This window comes from Diplotaxodon limnothrissa, linkage group LG19 (assembly GCF_057381915.1).
Source record: "Diplotaxodon limnothrissa isolate DT_005_m linkage group LG19, D_limnothrissa_male_GT1.1, whole genome shotgun sequence".
Lineage (NCBI taxonomy): Eukaryota > Metazoa > Chordata > Actinopteri > Cichliformes > Cichlidae > Diplotaxodon > Diplotaxodon limnothrissa.
Window position 1 is genome coordinate 11130788 of NC_140614.1, and position 20405 is coordinate 11151192.

The 20405-nt window shown below is 47.3% G+C and overlaps 1 protein-coding gene across 1 annotated transcript; it reads right to left on the reverse strand.

The window, feature by feature from the left end:
* Positions 1 to 9827: 9827 nt before the first annotated feature.
* Positions 9828 to 11497, reverse strand: LOC146611805 (uncharacterized). Its single transcript, XM_085343369.1, has 2 exons — positions 10459 to 11497; positions 9828 to 9865 (listed from the first exon to the last, which is right to left on the reverse strand). Exons 1-2 carry the CDS (start codon positions 11495 to 11497, stop codon positions 9828 to 9830), a joined length of 1077 nt encoding a protein of 358 aa, XP_085199495.1.
* Positions 11498 to 20405: the final 8908 nt, after the last annotated feature.

The following is a 20405-nucleotide window of genomic DNA, read 5'->3' on the forward strand; positions in this document are numbered from 1 at the left end:
CTGCCGAGTTTTTTGTGGCATCCTGACGATAAGAGCCTCTGCAGTGTCGCCGTCCTTCAGTTCTTTGTGGCTCCAAACCTGCTGGTGCCAAACAGACCACACTCTGATGATCTGCCATGAAGGACCCACATACCAGTCGTACCATCCCCCTCCTTCCATCCCTGGTGTGAAATCGTCAGTCTGTGGATAAAAAAGTAGGAGCTACAAGAGTCTCAAAAAGAGAGCTTCACCTGTGTGCATCTGTGAGAAGATCGACCGCCGCACCGGAGGTAACGCTGACAGCCTCAGAGCTGATTTCTTGTTTTAGTTAAAAAGTTTTTTACGACTCCAAAAATATCCAAACTGCTCTAAAATTAGCCCATAAACTGTATATAAAAGATGGCAGTAACCACACTGACTTAACTCATGTAACCCAGCAGAGTGTTCAGAGCCCTCCCCCAGAGAAAATATTACCCATCATGCATCATATTTTATTCAATAAGAATAAACTCTCCAGGAAGAAGTTTACTTACTTGTATCCGGTCAGACAGAGGCGCCCCTGCTGAAAACTGCGGGATACTTATCGATGTTTTAAATGTCTCACATTTCAAAGTAGATCTCACAGTTTCCTGATGGAAGACTATAATTTTTCTAAAAGAATAGCCTCAGTTAACTTTTCTGTTGATCACAGCATAGACAGAGGCTTTTATTTTGATAGACAGGTGTGACTATCAAAATAAAAGCCTCATGACAGCTAATATAAATTAGGATGCTTTCAAATCTCCACCACAGACATGAATTTAGCTTCTGGAAACTTTTCCGTCTCGTCCTCTCTGAGTTAACTTTCGCTTCGTTTGTGTGTAGTTTGTTCATGAACACAAACTTTCATAACTGCATAAACTATAAAGTACTTGATGTATTATGGTGAATACCACCTGATTATAATCATAATGATGCCCTCAAATTGCTATAAAATCCACCTGTTCTGTTGGTGCGTGGGTGGTTTCTCTCACTAATGTGACCCCAGAGTAAAAAGAGGAACGTGATGTGAAGCTAACACAGCGTGATGAGAGTCAGCGAGGTTTCAGAGGACCTGGAGGAAGACAGAATATTTGATGGGCTTCAGCGCAGTGCTGCTGCAGAGCTACAACACAAGCATCTGGACCGACAGGACTGAGAGCTGCAGCAGGCAGGAACAAGAAGGAAGAAGGAACAACCAATCACTGTTCGCTGGCCGTTATAAGCCCTTCCCACCACAGAGGCACATGCATGTTACCTACAGGATTTGAAACCATGCTGATGAACCCCTCGCATCATCACGTTCAGCACAGGTGTGTTCACCTGCAGGGACAGGCGGCTGCTGCTAACGTTAGCCACACTCGTGTTTGTGCCTCCAAATGTGGATTCCTGCTCAGTGAAAGGTTAGCGCGACTCTGCTGGAGGCCTCGTAGTGACAGAGCCTTTAATAAATATTCAATCAATTATTACGTGAAAATAAATGAATATTAAATAAAAATTTACAGAAAAGAAAACGTCAGCATGACTCAGCTGAAGTTTAAAACCACGCTTTAACATGCACAGATGACCTGTGAAGCTTCACTCGGGTGCTCACTTTCCTGTAACTGAATGTTCACCTCATTACTTTGATCAGCAGAGTGAATATTTTCCTCAAGAAGCTCCAAGAAAGGAGAAAGAACCCCAAAATGAAGCCTTTACGTTTCTTTTCAGTCCATTTTCCTCTTGATCAGCTTCCATCTCAAACTCATTCCACCCAAAATATCACTTCCAGCCCCCTGACCCCGTCTTTTGTGTCTCGGTTCGTCTGCTGCAGGCGGCGCCGCGCTGCCTGTTGTGTTCCAAAAAACCACGATGACTCTGTCGGCGCCCACCCGGCAGCAGATGTACGGGCCACGGCGGGCACGCCGGTGTCACTGCCCAAACAGCTGTGCCACCAGAGGTGGGAAGTCTCCCTGGCAATGATGGATGAGTCGGACAAGTTTCAGCGCCGCACAACTTGTAGACCCTGGAGTCTCACAGCAACTCACGGAGCAACAACACAGGCTCTTTGGGACGGGAACCTACAGTCGGTGTTTCAATAAATAATAATAATAAAAAACGGACAGATGTGCAATTAATTTTCATCAGCAGGCAATATTTACTGCATCTATAAATCTTAATCATGTAAGCGCGCCTGCAACAAGGTGTGAAAGCAGTAGATTACAGCCGATATGCCATCTTATGTCCTCGTATTCAAACATCCGCCCGGGGTCAAAATCAGAAAGTTCGACATCAGGGTCAGCCGTGGGTGGGCAGGACATTCACAATAAAATCCTTCATGAAATGAAAGTTTGAGTTTGTCACCATCTGAGCTCAGCTCACGTGTCTGTTTGTGGCAAACTGCAGCGTGCAGGCGCACATCTTCACCACGTCGGCTTTAAAGCTTCAGATTTTATTTTTACTGATTCAGATTATTAATGTAAAACTGTAACAATCCTATTAACGCTGCTCTGTTCTCACAGGTGACGCTTGTGTCCCTGTGAAACAGTTACAGTGACAAACAATCTGTGGAAGAAACTGGAAAAATCAAAGGAAATGGTTCACCTGTGATGGCTCGAACTCCTGTTTTCGCACTGTCACCAGCCTGACTCCTAACACCGACTTTGCTGCCCTGTATCTTACTCTGGGACACTTGCGTGGGCGTGGCCTGTGGCTCTTTGTCCGACCAGACCGAGGGCCGTGAGCCGTGGATCAGAGCGTCCACAGACTGCTGCTGCTCAGAAGAAGAGGACCCCTTCACAGAGGCGTTTGCGAGCGCTGACGTGCGCCTCCAAACCGAGAGCTTCGTGCTGAGCTGCTCCTGGTGGAGGTGATTTTATGGGCCCAGCCTTCAGTTTAAGATCACACTGAATACAAAATAGAGTCACTTTAAAGGATGGAAAACAGAGGGCAGGAACAGCCGATCATTTGTTGGAGGAGAAGCTGTAACGCACATTTGCCACTGTGGAGGTTACTTCATCTTTCAGCCCAGATTTTACTATAACATGAAACCATAAGCAGCCATTTTTTTGCTTCCTCACAAAGTAAAAAGCAGTTTTTTTCTCTGTTTACAGGTCTGGAAATATCTCATCCTCCCAAACTAGTGCTGGGACTCTGGGACCTGACAGCTTAATAGAATGATCGCTCAAATCGACTTAATACTGCAAATTGGAAGTGCAAAGGTGCTGAGGGAGTTTACACAAAAACTCCTCTTTGGGGAGTAAACAGGAAGTTTCAGCGTGAAACATGTCAACAATCAGAAAGCGGTCCAAAACGGAGGTCAGGTGAACCTCAGCGGCGCCCCAGAGGAGCCACATTTGAATAAAATCTCATTCGACTGTTTGCAGTTTGTTTCCTGCGGCGCTGCCTTCACGCTAGCAGCACCGCAATTAGGCGACGGGTGACACTGGTTGTGTTTCTCATGGTTTGCTGCACACGCCTTCTGTTCCAACATCGCATCTCCCACAGCCTCGTGGGTAAGAGGAGACGTGGAGGAAAGAGGAGAAAGACAAATCTCCCCTCCTCTGTTTATCTGTGACTGAATATTTTGTATGCACAGCCGGTCTCCTCCCCTCTGAAGGCCGGCTAAAGCGGCGTGCTGCTGAGGAGATAAGGACGTCTCGGTGCTGTAGTGATCGGCTCTTGGCGACCTGAAGTGGTTAGCAGACTTTGGTAAAGAAGCGTGTTTCTGGCAGCAAGTGTGCGAAGTGCCCATCCTCAGCAGACTGTCATCGCTCGTGCTGCCTACAAAGGATTCCAACCAACCCCAATACCAAAGAAGAAGAAATAAAGACGAGGCAGAGTGGCGTGCGGCAGCTGTTTATCTGGACGCTAACAGTTCTGACTGCAGGACACACTTTAAGAGTTAGTTAACTTCAGCTGTTTCAGTGATTTATTTTCACAGTTGCTCCTGCAGCAGCGCCGTGATCGTCACCACTGTGAGCACAGCTGAATGAGCTTGGACAGTTTGCAGGTCTGCAGCATTCAGGTGTGTTAGCACATCCCACAGGAGTGGGCAGGCCAGGAAATTCACCCCGAGGTCACACCTCAGACTCTACAGGTTAAAGGTCAAAGTTAGGAAGGAAAAAGCCTCGTCTGTCTACAAGAACATGGCTTATTTTTGCAAAGCTGCATCTGAACAGAGCAACGAGTTCAGGAGCAAACGGACCAAAGTGCAGATGTTTGTGCATAAAGACCTGACAACAGCTGTGAGCATGTGGAGGAGGGATGATGAACTGTCCCAGAGTCAGTGTGAGGACGTCTGTCCCACAGATAAAGCTGGGACCAAACTGGGTCATCAGCAGGACAAAGATCCAACAGAACGGCTGAAAAAGGAAAGAACGGAGCTGCTGCAGAGCTCAGAGAGCTGTGCATGAACGAATGCTGCAGACCTAAACGACCTGAGGAAGACCGGACCAATCAGCAGGCCTTGTTTAGAGGGCCAAAGAAGAACTGGAGTTTTAGATTTTCAGCAGCGCTGCCTCCTGCTGAAGGTCCGTTCACGAACAAAAACCAAGCAGAGATTGAACAGCCACCTCTGGCTGTGCTGTGTGTGATTAGTCCCACTCTGCTATGTTAGCGTCCACAGTTATGCAGCTCCGCACATTTTAATTGCATCAAAGTGAAGTTTATCCCCCTCCTGGTAATGGTACTTGGCTTTTTATTCTGGCAGCAATACTGCTGCTCATAACTTCCATCATCAGCATGTCACAGAGCTGTAACCTGACTCGCAGTGCGAAATGATTTAGAGCAGAACTTGTATATAGAAAAGCTATTGATCTCCTGCCCTCAGCGAAGCCCTCCTTAAAAATTCACAGTGCCAATAAACACACATAAACCTCACCTGCAAACCCTTTGATAACATAGCAGCTAGTGGCTAATGATTGAGTGAATCTGGCAGTTATTTACAGCTGCACGCTTTGCTTATTAAAAAGCGAGACGTGGCGCTCGACGAGCTGTAAACGCCCCTGAAATTTACCTTTGAGCCAACGAGCGCGCACTCCACCTGCAGGCCGGCTTCCTCTCAGAGCGAGGGTTAAGTCCCGCAGCCGAGTCTCATCTGTGTTAACCTCACCTGGAAATAAGTTTCATCTTCCACTGTGAGTGAATAAATAGAAATATCAGAATTCCCCGCAGCACACAGCTCCTCCTATTGCACCAGATGATATCTTCTTCTACACACTATATTCCAGTGCTGCGAAATTCCATTATGCTGCTAAAATGACTTGTCCTCCTGCTGCAAAAGGTGGCGTCCATTTGCTGATTCTATCATCGGCCGAGCGCTAACCTCCGTTTCCTGACACACACACACACACACACACACACACACGCACACGCACACACACACACACACACAGACACACACACACTGTAATGATGTGCAGTGTTGGGTTGTTACAGGAGTTTCTTCAGATGACCAGATGGCTGCAGAGAAGCCGCCTAATGGTCCAAACACCCCTGTGTCCATTAAATACATAGGAACCAGCCACGCTCTGTATCACAGTAATGACCTATAGATATTGCTGCTACTCCTGTTGCCGTCTGTAATTGGCGTGCCGGCCATCGAACACGCACGCACACACTGATGCACTGCTGGACACCATTAACACACACTTGGTGAATCCTGCGTGCTCTAACTTTGCTCTTAATCAGGACCGTTAGTCACATGTCAGCCTAAACAATCGCAGGGAATTTCGTTCATCACACTTCGTTCCTTTGGCCAAACTCACCTGTTTCCAACCTTTTCCATCAGGATGGCGGCGCTCCGTCACCAACATCGCCTCTCGGGGTAAGATCGGATATTCAGGGTAACGTTTATGGCAGCAAAGTGTCTCAACCATTTATCCACAACTGTTGGCTCACTATTAGCTCAAACCTTCAACTTTTAGCAAACAAAAACTGTTAAAAAACCAACTTTGTGTTAATAATTTAAACCTTTAGCCATACTATGAGCTTGCAGTTTACCATTTCTCTATTTATAATCTATTTAAAGTTTTATTCACCCGTACGTTTAGCTAACTGTTTAATGGGACTTAGGGATTGCAGTGGATTCTGGGTAGTCGCCGGCATGTTGTTCTTGCTATCATGTAGCTAACATGCTAACAGGAGGGTGATCCACACGGACGCAGAAACAGTCACTTCATTTGTGGCGATGAATCACAAACGACTGCAGGACGTCGTGGACACTTACAGCTTCGACTTTGCACTTTCAACAACTTGTACCCTTAAATAACAGTAGTCTCGATAATGGCTTTCATTACATATGGTTTTATTACAACACTTTGAGTTTGGTTGCAGCAGCAGGTGCAGGAACTTGCTGACAAAGGTCAGAGGTCGCCATGAGTTCAGTCTGTTTGGGTATTGCAGTGTCGCTTTTCAGAAGCTAACGATTAGCTTTGATTCCAGCTCGGCTGCTCTGTGCCTATGAGGTGACTGTGTCATCAGTCTAAGTCACTAGTTTGATTTATCACTTACACGAACAGCTGTATTCAGTCCGAGCTCTTTCCACCAGTCGTACATTCAGATCATTTTACCGCTAATTTTAATCAAGTATCGCAGTTTATCTTTAGTTTTAATATCATAATAATGATTATAACCTTATCTAAGCTAGCTTAAATTAATCTAATAACCTCCGAGTATGTTACGGGAGGTCTGTTAAGAGAGCCTCCGTGCAAAAAGAATAGGAATTCTAGTAGGGACCAGCAACAAACCACCACGCACACACTGCAATGGGTTACACAAAATTTATTTGTTCTTCCTCTAGGCAAACTACCGGCTGAAGACAACCCCGGCCAGGGATCCAAAGCCCAAAGACCACCGCGGTCCGAGTTCTTCGCCTAGTTACAAACAGGGGAGAGAGGGTCACTGCACGAACACGCAACCAACACGTATCAATCCTGCAGCTCCCTAAAACAGGTTTGCCACCCACCTTTTCAGGCTTTAACTTTGTTCGAGGCTGGGTCTCCACATTACCTCCCGGCAGTTAAACTTCCCCGAGCTGGTCCAGTTCTTCTTATCGGGGCGCAGGAGGTCTCCAGTCTAGTGCTCGTTTTCCTCTTTTCCAACACGTCCCTTTTTTTCCAGCACGTCCTCTCTTTTCCAGCACGTCCTCTCACAGCTCCATAGGAATACGTCCTCCTTTCCACGTCCTCCGTTTCGTTAAAAGCAAAAACCAGGCCAGGCTAAAAAAAAATCCTTTCTATTAAAAATGCGCACACTTTGTACTGGATCTCCGGGGCTCTCCTGCTTCACCGAGGTCCTACTAAAAACAACAACAACACTTCCTGCTTCCTCTCCCCTTTATAAAGAGGAACTCCAATCAGCCGCTCCCTGTATTCAACTCCGCCTCACTGGCAGCTGGGCTAGAGTAAAATCTCCCCTCCCACACAGGTGCAACAACCGTAAATAAACACAAAAACATGCAATTAATCCAAAACAAACTCAAAAACAAAACCAACAAAACTTAGGGGGGGGGGTTTCTCTCCGTCCTTTCCCACCATGCTATACTCCGTAACACCCACCCCAACTTTTTCCTAGCCCGTCCTCGGGCACTCTACTAAGTATATCGAGGTGGGGGCTTCCCGAGATTTTCACGGGCAGATCTCCTTAAACCCTCCTGAGTTGCAGGGGCGGACTTGTTGGAGGACGGATAGTGACCTGGCCCTGGCATCTGCTGTGCCATACTCCATAGAAGTAACCACTGGTCTGAGGCTGTCGCTATATCATGCGCAGCTGCCGTTCCTGGTTCTAAGGCGCCACCTCCTGTTTTATCATTGACGGAAGGCAAGAAAGTACATATGCGCAGGCGATTACGATGGACCACTCTAACAGGCCCATCTTTACCTTCTGGCCGAACTCTGTAGACTGGGTTCATAGGGTTTGGCTGGCCAACTACAATTTGGATCTCTTCCTCCCAGTGTGCTGCCAGTTTACCCTGTCCGTCCCTTCTTGTCGTATGGACTAGAACCCTTTCCCCCGGGAGCAATGGTGCTGCCCTAGCCCCAACATCATACCTGTCCTTCATCCGGCCTGCAGCCTTCTGGCTGCTCTTTTCCACCATCTGGTATGCCAGCCTCAAGCGCTCATGATGTCTCCTCACCCACTCCTGCGTCGTGGTTGACTCCATGGGTCTCTTCGTCCCCATAAACAGCTCGCCTGGCAGACGAGCATTCCATCCAAACATCAGGTAATGGGGGGTGTAACCTGTAGACGCATGGACAGAGTTATTATAAGCCTGGAGCAGTTCGGGCAAACATTGTACCCACCGAGTCCGCCTCTCTTCCTCTAGGGTGGACAGCATATTTATTAATGTCTGATTGAAACGTTCACAGGCCCCATTTCCCTGAGGATGATAGGCAGTAGTTCGACTTTTCCGACAATTATAATACTGACAGAGCTCCTTTATGAGGGCGGACTCGAAATTAGCACCTTGATCCGAGTGCAGTTGTTCTGGGCATCCAATTGGCTGAATAATATGTTTCAACAACATCTTCGCTGTAGTTGCAGCGGTCTGGTCCCTGGTAGGTATTGCCCAAGCATACTTTGTAAACAAATCAGTGGCGACCAAAATGTACTGGTATGAGTCTGCCGGTCTACCTAATGTCAGGAAATCAACTGCCACGGTTTGGAGAGGTGCGTGTGTAAGAACAGGACTAAGTGGGGCCTGACCGTCACCACGACCTTTATGACGTACACACCGTTCACAGGATGTTGTCCAGTCCCGCACTCTCTTCTCCATTTGAAGCCAATAAAAACTACGGCGCAGCATCGAAAGTGTCTTTGCCACCCCCAAATGACCATTCCTTTCATGGAAAGCCTTCCATGTTGGTTGCTGTTCCTCCAAAGGAACAAGGATTTGGTAGTACGCCTCACAGGTGTTGGAATCCACCCCCCTGCGGACCAGAACACCCTCCAACAACTCCAGCCGTGACCATTGTTTCATGTAGTTTAAGACTGCAGTAGGCTCCTGGTGTCTTTCCTCCCCAGATGGCATCTTTCCTCGGGCCATGTAGTATCTCACTCTATGCAGCGTGGGGTCCTGCTCTTGTAAGCCTTGCCAGCATCCTGGATCCCAATCGATGTTCACAGCCTGAACCCATGCTTTTTCGTCCACCCTCTGTGGAGGCACCAAATCCTGGGGTTGCACCTGCAATGGCATTCTAGACAGAACATCAGCATTCACATTTTCCTGGCCAGGCCGATACTTAATATCAAATTGATAATTTGCGAGCTGGGCTACCCACCGTTGTTCCACTGCGCCCACTTTTGCAGTCGATAAATGGACCAATGGATTATTATCAGTATAAACTGTGAACAGAGACCCCCATAGATAATCTTTAAATTTCTCAGTCACCGCCCACTTCAAAGCGAGCAGCTCCAGTTTAAAGGAGCTATAGTTTGCATCATCCCTTTCGGCGGGTGCTAAGCTTCTGCTAGCATAGGCTATCACACATTCCTTCCCATCTTGTACTTGAGACAGTACTGCACCAAGGCCCACTTTACTGGCATCCGTATAAAGCCGGAAGGGTAATCTGAAATCAGCAAAAGCTAAAATAGGAGCCTCGAGCAATTTCTGCTTCAGAAGATCAAAGGACTGCTGACAATCCTCATCCCAATTTATGGGGATATTCTGTTTTTTATTCTTCGGTACTCCCACTAGCAGCGAGTTAAGAGGCCTAGCAACACCCGCAAACCCTGCAATGAACCGCCGATAATAACCGGCAAAGCCCAAGAAGGAACGCACCTGATGAATAGTCTGCGGGGCCGGCCACTTCTGTACAGCGGCAATCTTATCAGGGTCCGGAGCCACACCCTCACTGTTCACCAGGTGACCCAGGAACTTCACCTGTTGCTGGAAAAGAACACATTTATCAGGTCACAACTTCAGCCCATAGCTCTTCAATCTTGCAAACACTGCCTGCAGATGTTCTAGGTGGCTGTCAAAATCCGGTGAATATACTATCACATCATCCAGATAGACAAAAGCGGACTCTGTGATTTGACTTCCCAAACAACTCTGCATCAACCTTTGAAATGTTGCTGGAGCATTACACAATCCAAAAGGCATTCTTTCAAACTCATACAAGCCAAAAGGAGTACAAAATGCAGTTTTTTCCCTGTCAGCTTCAGAAACTTTCACTTGCCAATACCCACTTGCTAGATCAAGGGTGGAGTAGTATTTTGATTTAGTCAGCATCGTCAAGGTCTCTTCAATTCTAGGTAATGGATGGGCGTCTTTATGTGTCACTGCATTCAACTTGCGGTAATCCACACAAAATCTCAATTCCCCATTCTTTTTCCTTACCAGGACAATGGGTGCTGCCCAGGGACTTGTACTCTCTCGCACCACCCCTGATCGAATCATATTATTCAGCAATTCTCGCACTTCCTGATACATTTTAGGGGGGATTGGCCTATACCGCTCTCTAATAGGAGGTGCCATACCTGTCGGAATAGAGTGCGTAATTACATCTGTGTGGCCATAATCCTCTTCGTCGGCAGCAAACACATCGCCCCACTTCCTCAAGAGACCATTTAACTTTTCCTGCTCCTCCATAGATAGATTCGACCGCCCTTGTGTCATAACTTCAATGTGAGGAGCTTTACCAGATGGTTCCGAGCTCACCTGGGATACGCCCACTTCAACGATGCCTGGCCTGGTTTGCTCAAACGTGACTTCAAAAGGTTCCTGAATGTCGACATTTTCCGTGGAGAATGTAGCCAGGGCCTCATAACGTCGTAACGTAATAGGAAAAGGATTGAGATTCCTTACTTTGATGGGGACCCGGCCTCTATAGACAGTTCCTAGCGATCGAGCAACGGCAACTGTACTAGGCCCTTCCAATGGCTCCACCAAGATACATTGTCCTTTCCTCAGTGTCTGTGGGGCCCTAGCCCAAATCACCTGCTCACTGTGCTCAGGGATCTTCACCGGGTGGCGGTAAGCGGGTCGCAGGGTCCCTACTTGTGGTACGGGGACAGCTGCCTGAATTCTTTGACAGTCCTGAAAAGCAGATGCCCACGCTTGTTGAGCGTCTACAGTCGAGCCAACAGGCCAGGTCTGGGTCTGCGTCTGAGGTTTCAAAAAAAACACATCCCAACATGGAACGATGATGTTCATACCTAATATAGGTAATGCATTAGAATTATTGGGGTCGTCCTTTGAAATCACAATTCCCATATCTTTCAGGGTAATGTCTCCCACCTGTACTTCAGCTAACACATAGCCCACGTAAGGAATAGCCAATCCATTCGCGGCCTTCAGCTTTAGCCAATTAAGATCACTCTCTTTCCCCGGCTCCTGTTCACCAAACAATCTCCTAAAACAGGCTTGTGGCATTAATGTTACATTAGACCCAGTATCCAGCAAAAATGTCACTTCTTTACCATCAATGAATACTTCTACTTGACGGCATGCCCCTAAAAATTGAGGGTGGTTTAACTGAGTTGGACCACTATCATCCTTTCCAATCACCTGGCCCATAGCGACTGGATTTACTCGTTTAAAGCCATCTGAGATGAAGTGCCCCGACACTCTCTTGCCATGTGTCCACTAACTCCACACCTACTACAAATAGGCTGCCCATGCTCATCCCACTTGTGCCGTGGTCGCTCCACTAACCGTGGGGTTTGCTTTGTCACCGGGGGTGGCTCGGACACTTCAACACCTCCCCTATATTGAGGGGAACTAAGGTTCCACCTTTCTCGCTCACCTCTAGGAGCTGAAAACGTCCGTGGCATTGGTGCTGGTCGGACAAATTCCCTCAGCTCCTCCTGAAGAGTATTTTTGAGATCCATAATTTGCTCCTTCATTTCTGCAAGGATCTCCACTTTAAACTTATCTCTCCAATTCAGAGTATCCTGCCACTTTAAATCCCCTCTTACTACAGCACAAGCGGAGTCCTCATGTACGCCATACAGCGCATCCGCTTCCAATTGCAGAGCCTCTTTACGCACCTGTTCAAATGAGAGGTCAGGATCGTGCCTTAATAAACGCCGCAGATCACGCTGTATCTCACCCTCCCTAAGACCCAAGACAAACTGATCACGCAGGTGCAGGTCAGCCCGCCGAAACCCTTGTGGCTCTTTTGTCTGCAGGCGATGGCCCAACTCCCTTAAGCGTAACGTGAACTTTCTAATAGGCTCTTCTGTCCTTTGTCTACATTCATAAAACATGGCACGCAGGGTACCCACGGCTGTTTTGTCCCCATACAGTTCTTTAAGCTGAAGAAAGATTTTATCTGGCGTATCCCGCTCCGCTTGTTCCAGAATAAGAATTTCACGTCGTGATTCTCCTCCTAATGCACTCAATACAAAATCACATTGCTGTTCTATCGACCACTTTTGAGCACGGAGCATTGCGCTAATTTGACTCTCCCAATCTTCATAATTCGTATTAAGCCCACAAAATTTTGGTACCCAGGGCGCACCGATAAAAAATGGTGACGCCATATTCCTGGTTTCAGATAACTCATCCGCCATATTAATCAGTCTAAGGCAGGTAGGTTTGTATACTGGTCACAAATCCTGTCGACAAACGCCAAATGTTACGGGAGGTCTGTTAAGAGAGCCTCCGTGCAAAAAGAATAGGAATTCTAGTAGGGACCAGCAACAAACCACCACGCACACACTGCAATGGGTTACACAAAATTTATTTGTTCTTCCTCTAGGCAAACTACCGGCTGAAGACAACCCCGGCCAGGGATCCAAAGCCCAAAGACTACCGCGGTCCGAGTTCTTCGCCTAGTTACAAACAGGGGAGAGAGGGTCACTGCACGAACACGCAACCAACACGTATCAATCCTGCAGCTCCCTAAAACAGGTTTGCCACCCACCTTTTCAGGCTTTAACTTTGTTCGAGGCTGGGTCTCCACATTACCTCCCGGCAGTTAAACTTCCCCGAGCTGGTCCAGTTCTTCTTATCGGGGCGCAGGAGGTCTCCAGTCTAGTGCTCGTTTTCCTCTTTTCCAACACGTCCCTTTTTTTCCAGCACGTCCTCTCTTTTCCAGCACGTCCTCTCACAGCTCCATAGGAATACGTCCTCCTTTCCACGTCCTCCGTTTCGTTAAAAGCAAAAACCAGGCCAGGCTAAAAAAAAATCCTTTCTATTAAAAATGCGCACACTTTGTCCTGGATCTCCGGGGCTCTCCTGCTTCACCGAGGTCCTACTAAAAACAACAACAACACTTCCTGCTTCCTCTCCCCTTTATAAAGAGGAACTCCAATCAGCCGCTCCCTGTATTCAACTCCGCCTCACTGGCAGCTGGGCTAGAGTAAAATCTCCCCTCCCACACAGGTGCAACAACCGTAAATAAACACAAAAACATGCAATTAATCCAAAACAAACTCAAAAACAAAACCAACAAAACTTAGGGGGGGGGGGGTTTCTCTCCGTCCTTTCCCACCATGCTATACTCCGTAACAAGTATACTTCCAGTGAATTTCATTCATGAGTTTATCCAGTATGCTTAGCTAATAGATACTGGGTGGGTGTATCGGGTGGAGCTTCATATCCTTCTCTGTGGTGTGCCACAAGGTTCTCTTTCAGTGCCTTTTGTCATGATCCTGGGTCCTTTTGACCCAGCGTTTTGTGTTTTCTCTTCTTGCGATTTTGGTTCTGTTCTTCCTCTGTTTAGTGTTACTCTGTTCTGCCCGTGTGTTCCTGTATCTAGTCCGCGTTTCTTAGTTTGTGTCCTTTCATGTGTAAGTTCCTGTTTTATTGTGAAGGTCTGCGTCTTATGTGAGTGTTTTCAGTTTGCCTCCCTAGTCTCGTCACGTTAATCACTCCCAGCTGTGTTCCCCACCTGTGTGTAATCTCCCTGTATTCTCTGAGTGTATTTAAGTTGTGTCTTCTGTCATAGTAGTTGCTGGTTCATCTGTGTTGGTTTCCCTCGGTCTCCCTGCATCGCTCCATGTGTAGTTCCCCGGACCTCCCTGCACCTTTGTTTCTGGTTTGTTTTTATAGTTTTACCCAGTTTAGGTTCCAGTTTCATGTTCCCAGTGCCTTTGTTGTTTGTATTTCCTTTGTTAATAAATACTCACCTGCACCAGAGCTGCCGCGTCCTGGTCCTAAATAATTCACACGGCTTGCAAACCGTGACACCTTTAATGTTTCTGTCATTCCTGCTCCCTCATCAGCACATTTTGAGCAGTTTTAAGAACATTTCTGTTCGCTTCTATGCCAACGACATCTTGTTGTATGTCTCGAGATGTTCCTGAGCTGGAGATGCTGCAAAGCTGCTTAGACTCTACTGAAGCTGGACGGCTGACAGTTTTCTCCAAACTGATGAAGAGAAAACAGGTTGTTGTTTGTGTCCCTGACAGATTTGTGTCAAAGGTGACGGGAAGTCTTGGTCGCCTGAATCCTCTCTCTGAATGCTTCGCTTCTGTTTGGATCACTTGAGAAATACTGCCATGTGGAGTCACGTCACTGGAGATTGTTATTCGTGCACTCATTTCATCATCGTGGTCATTCAGTGTTCACTTGTCTTAGCGAAGCTTGTTTGCAACATGTGCAGAACGCAGAGTCTTCCCTTGAAGATTCTGGTTTTGGGTTTTTGAGCTGCATGGACACGCAGCAGCTTATGTCCGAGAACTTACACCCTTATGTTCCCGGAGGACCCTGAGGTCATGCGATCAGAGCTGGTTGTGCAGCGCACGAGGCTGCTACCTAAAGGAGACACAGCTCCTCCATCAGTGAACTCCACACGTCTCTCTCTCTGAGACTGAGCTGCAGCCTCGTGGTCCCTTTTAAAAGCCAATAAAAACTCATCTTTGTAAGCAGCTAGTGATATTTATCTTGGTGCTTAACAACTAAAATGTTCCTACATTTTCATGTCACCCATGATGCAAATAACATCGTCCTGTTTCTTTCATGTAACTAACGTTTCTGTTTTTCTTCACATTCGTTTTCTTTTCAAATGAAACTCTAATTTCTGTATTTCAGACTAGTCGATGTGTCCACGTTGCCCCGGCGTTATAATTGTCCCAGTCTCAGGATGTCTTGACCTCAGCGGCGACCTGCTTGTTGTCAAAATGTTCTCATTACAAATGGAGACAGTGGGAGCCCCACCGTCCCCCCACGTCCTCTGGAGGGTAATTGTTCTCATGTTTATTTTTAAAGGGTGTGTTCTGTGTGCGCGATAGCATCGCAGCCGTTCAGCTTTTGGGATCATATGCAGCACATTAAACGGATTAACCTTTTTTCCCTCTGTGACGACATATCGCTGTGCATCACCGTGTCACCTTCTTTCCCCTCCCTCTCCTATCTTATCTCTCCTTCCCTTTGCCGCCTCATCCCACGCTCGCTATTTTGCTCCTCTTCTCCTGCTGCGAGGAAATCTTCACCCTTCAGGCTCAAGCATTACTGATAGCAGACTGACATGCACAGGAGACCGGAGGGCTGACGTGGGCCGGGGCGCTGAACTCTCCTCCAAGTGGCGCCGTATGTGTGCTCTTGACACGACGGGATCGTACCGGAGACGTGCAGCATTCACCTGAATGTGAATGAAGCTTCGCATCATGTCGATGAGTCATAATGAGGCTGATAAAGCTGAACGCGGCGTCATGCATATTCACACACACACAGATCTGCGGTGTGTGTCTGTCGCAGTCACTGCGGGCCACTGCAGCGAGGCGGGGTGGGGTAGGATTTCAGATTTAATTGTTTTATAGGAGAGTGACAGGCGACCCCCCCACACACACACACATCCCACAATCCCTCCAGCACAGCTCAGACTGACTGAGTTCATTACAGGGACCGGGGACGGCCCTGAGGTAAACATATGTGCGGGAGATAACACGGACTGGTGTGCACGCTGCCGGTGAGCGCACACGTGTGGCGTGCATGAGTGTGTGCGCGTGCTCAGAGGTGTCATAATCAATGAGCGGCGTGCACGCGTCTGTTTCTGCTCGCTGCCCGCTCTGTGTACGCAGAGAGAGGAACAATAAGAGTGTGGGAGTAGCAAGGTGAGACTCAGATATGGAATTAAGTACGTGTTATTACTACTGGGACAGGAGGCTGACGGCGGCCTGCACTCGCTGTTTTGGCTGCGGATAAAATAAAAGAGCACGTGCACGCTGCCGTGACGCTTAAATATTTGTGTAAATAGGTGGTGAGAAAGTTCTGGAGTTACAGCGGAGAGGAAGTAGCTGTTTAAACAGGACTATAACCAGGTTTGAAACGAGGAGCCGTGACGTGACTCGCGACGGCGTCTTCGGTTACAGCCGCTCTGCAGACCAGACGTCACATAAAAGGTTTGCTCCAAAAAGAGGGCGCACCGGCCCGTATACAACACGCGCGCCTCAATCGATTATCACATAATGACGGCCATAACGAGCCTTAATCAACATTCTCCGAACATCCTCCTGCACTAATGTACCGGCCCCTCCCACCTGCGCTCGCAGCTGATCAATTACAGAGCCATTACCCTGAATGCCTCGCAGCAGCTCTGAACATGCATGCAGTCCACTCGCTGGTCTCGATGGTGGCCGCAGCAAATGAACTTAGTGAACAATCTTGAGGATCAATCCCATCACTTAGCCAATTAGACTATAGGGAGACAGACGGCCATTACCATAAGAACCAATCGATACGCGGAGCCAGGGCCAGAGGCGGGCTGTCTGGTCCCGTGGAGCCGCCAGGGGTTTGTGTGCAGCTAATGGAGGGGAAAGGGGGCGGGGCTGGGCAGGCGTTTTGATAGACGGCTTGGACGGGCCGGGACGATGCCGACCCCGAGAGCTGGGACGTCGTAAACATGAAGGAGAGGGTGGCGTGAGGGCCGGACAGATGGACGCTGGGATCAATGGCGGAGAGCGGCGCCGCGTCACCAGCTGATTTTGCTCTCAGCGCTCTGACAGCCCTCCTTTCACACTTCAGACAGCTTAAGTGGTCGACTGAGAGCCGATCGAAGAGTTGACCAAAATTCATTGTGTGGTGCATAACTCAATATTCCTGTTATCTTCACGTTGGGCCGTTTCGGGGCTTTTGTTCCATCACACGCGTTGTTGATCAGAGCTCCCATTACTGGGAAACACTGACAGAACCTGAATAAATGAACCCCAGACAGTAAATGCATCCTAAAAACCGTCTGCCCTGTAATTACATACATTCACAGTCGTTTCCATACAAACAAGTTGTCATATTTACGGCCGAGTGTTGAAGCTGCTGAATATGAATGGCAGCTTGTTTTCTGTGGATGCAACATTAAACCAGTCAGCGGCTGTTTGAGAGCGGCGAGGCATTCTTTATTAAGAGTCAGAGCTCAGCGCCGCCGTGACCACGTACGACCAAACTGCACTGAGCTGTCTCAGCCATCTTCCAAATCGAGGGAAAGACTGCGAGGCCGTAACAGTTTCAGAGAAAGTCAGAAGACCTAACTGTAGGACACAAAAGTCCCAAAACAAGTCTTATATGTAAAATCAGCTATTAAAGACAGGCATGCATGACGAAGAACAAGAGGAATGCTGGGAAATGACCACTGAGAACAAAAATGGGTCAAAGGAAAACAAAGGAGACAAATTCAGCAAATGAAGAGGAGAAAAGTGGCAAAAACAGGAAGTGAAAACTTAAACTCTGGGGAGCAAAAACGCCACAGGTCCTCTGATGTCCAGCAGAGGCAGCAGTGAGTCAGTCCCATGTTAAAACGTAACCGATACAAAAACCCTCCTTTAGTCTGTATCGATTGTTTCCGCCTTTATAACAACCATATGGGGTTCTGTGTGTGTGTGTGTGTGTGCTTGGGGGGGGGTTATAGCTCACATTAATGCATTGTTGGGGGCGTGGCCTCTTTGACCGACAGCTGGATGATGTCACAGGTGGTCATAGCAGCTAGCTGTCTGCTAGCTGGACCTCTGGACCGTGTTTGTACTGCTGAAGCATTTTTAATGACATCATGTGACCAACAATATGGCTGCTGTGAGGTCACTGTACTAACAGACCGTCCAGGAAGTCTGAATCAGCTGATAGTCTTTCCTTTGGTACAATTACTTTATTATTTATTTCTTATAGCTCATACGACAATTATTTTCAGAGTTAGAGGTCTCGAAGTGCACAGTGGCTCCAAATCCAGCATTTTGAACACATCTTTAGAAAGCTACAGCTTTCACGCTCACATAAAATATTTTCAATCATTAAAATGTTTCCTTCTGGGAATTTGTCAATGAACATCTACAACTTTTCATGGTTAAAGCGTGATGTGGACTGTGAGGAATCAGGACCCAAAGACGGAGTTTAAAAACAACACTGAGCTAAAAACTCCAAAACTGAGTCTGACAATCAAAGAAACAAAGATCAAAGCACAACATGGGAGGCCGAGGAGGAAGTGGAAACAGCTGAGGCAAACCAGCACAAGTGAAGACAATCACCTCAACGAGGCAGAGCAGGAAGTAAAACTAAATGTGATACCAAAATAAAACAGGAAGTGAACAGATGCAGAAATAAACTAAACATTGGCACATAAGCAAAAGGCAGGAAACTCTGAGGGGCTACATGAAGGTGAAAACCTCCCAAATAAGCAAACTGATAATCAAATCGAAGATATTTCATGATGAAGTCCAAAGACGCAGGACCACAAGGGGCGGAGCTGAGTGAAATATTTTTGACTGTAATCTTGAAGCCCAAAGTGACGATGAAAGTGGCTCAGCCGATGGAGATGAGACAGGTTAACTTCTTGCATAAAAATGACTGAAAATCAATGATGTCGTGAGATGTCCTAGGATACAGTGGGGCAAAAAAGTATTTAGTCAGCCACCGATTGTGCAAGTTCCCCCACCTAAAATGATGACAGAGGTCAGTAATTTGCACCAGAGGTACACTTCAACTGTGAGAGACAGAATGTGAAAAAAAAATCCATAAATTCACATGGTAGGATTTGTAAAGAATTTATTTGTAAATCAGGGTGGAAAATAAGTATTTGGTCAATAACAAAAATACAACTCAATACTTTGTAACATAACCTTTGTTGGCAATAACAGAGGTCAAACGTTTACTATAGGTCTTTACCAGGTTTGCACACACAGTAGCTGGTATTTTGGCCCATTCCTCCATGCAGATCTTCTCGAGAGCAGTGATGTTTTGGAGCTGTCGCCGAGCAACACGGACTTTCAACTCCCGCCACAGATTTTCTATGGGGTTGAGGTCTGGAGACTGGCTAGGCCACTCCAGGACTTTCAAATGCTTCTTACGGAGCCACTCCTTTGTTGCCCGGGCGGTGTGTTGTGGATCATTGTCATATTGGAAGACCCAGCCTCGTTTCATCTTCAAAGTTCTCACTGATGGAAGGAGGTTTTGGCTCAAAATCTCACGATACATGGCCCCATTCATTCTGTCCTTAACACGGATCAGTCGTCCTGTCCCCTTGGCAGAAAAACAGCCCCATAGCATGATGTTTCCACCCCCATGCTTCACAGTAGGTATGGTGTTCTTGGGATGCAACTCAGTATTCTTCTTCCTCCAAACACGACGAGTTGAGTTTATACCAAAAAGTTCTACTTTGGTTTCATCTGACCACATGACATTCTCCCAATCCTCTGCTGTATCATCCATGTGCTCTCTGGCAAACTTCAGACGGGCCTGGACATGCACTGGCTTCAGCAGCGGAACACGTCCACTGCGGGATTTGATTCCCTGCCGTTGTAGTGTGTTACTGATGGTGACCTTTGTTACTTTGGTCCCAGCTCTCTGCAGGTCATTCACCAGGTCCCCCCGTGTGGTTCTGGGATCTTTGCTCACCGTTCTCATGATCATTTTGACCCCACGGGATGAGATCTTGCGTGGAGCCCCAGATCGAGGGAGATTATCAGTGGTCTTGTATGTCTTCCATTTTCTGATGATTGCTACCACATTTGATTTTTTCACACCAAGCTGCTTGCCTATTGTAGATTCACTCTTCCCAGTCTGGTGCAGGTCTACAATACTTTTCCTGGTGTCCTTCAAAAGCTCTTTGGTCTTGGCCATGGCGGAGTTTGGAGTCTGACTGTTTGAGGCTGTGGACAGGTGTCTTTTATACAGATGATGAGTTCAAACAGGTGCCATTCATACAGGTAACGAGTGGGAGACAGAAAAGCTTCTTACAGAAGACGTTACAGGTCTGTGAGAGCCAGAGATTTTCCTTGTTTGAGGTGACCAAATACTTATTTTCCACCCTGATTTACGAATAAATTCTTTACAAATCCTACCATGTGAATTCATGGATTTTTTTTTCACATTCTGTCTCTCACAGTTGAAGTGTACCTCTGGTGCAAATTACTGACCTCTGTCATCATTTTAAGTGGGGGAACTTGCACAATCGGTGGCTGACTAAATACTTTTTTGCCCCACTGTATGTGCCACAGATAAAGGGAACGTTAAAAAGGATTGTTGTGTGAAATCTAACGAGCCCACTCGTTTAGCG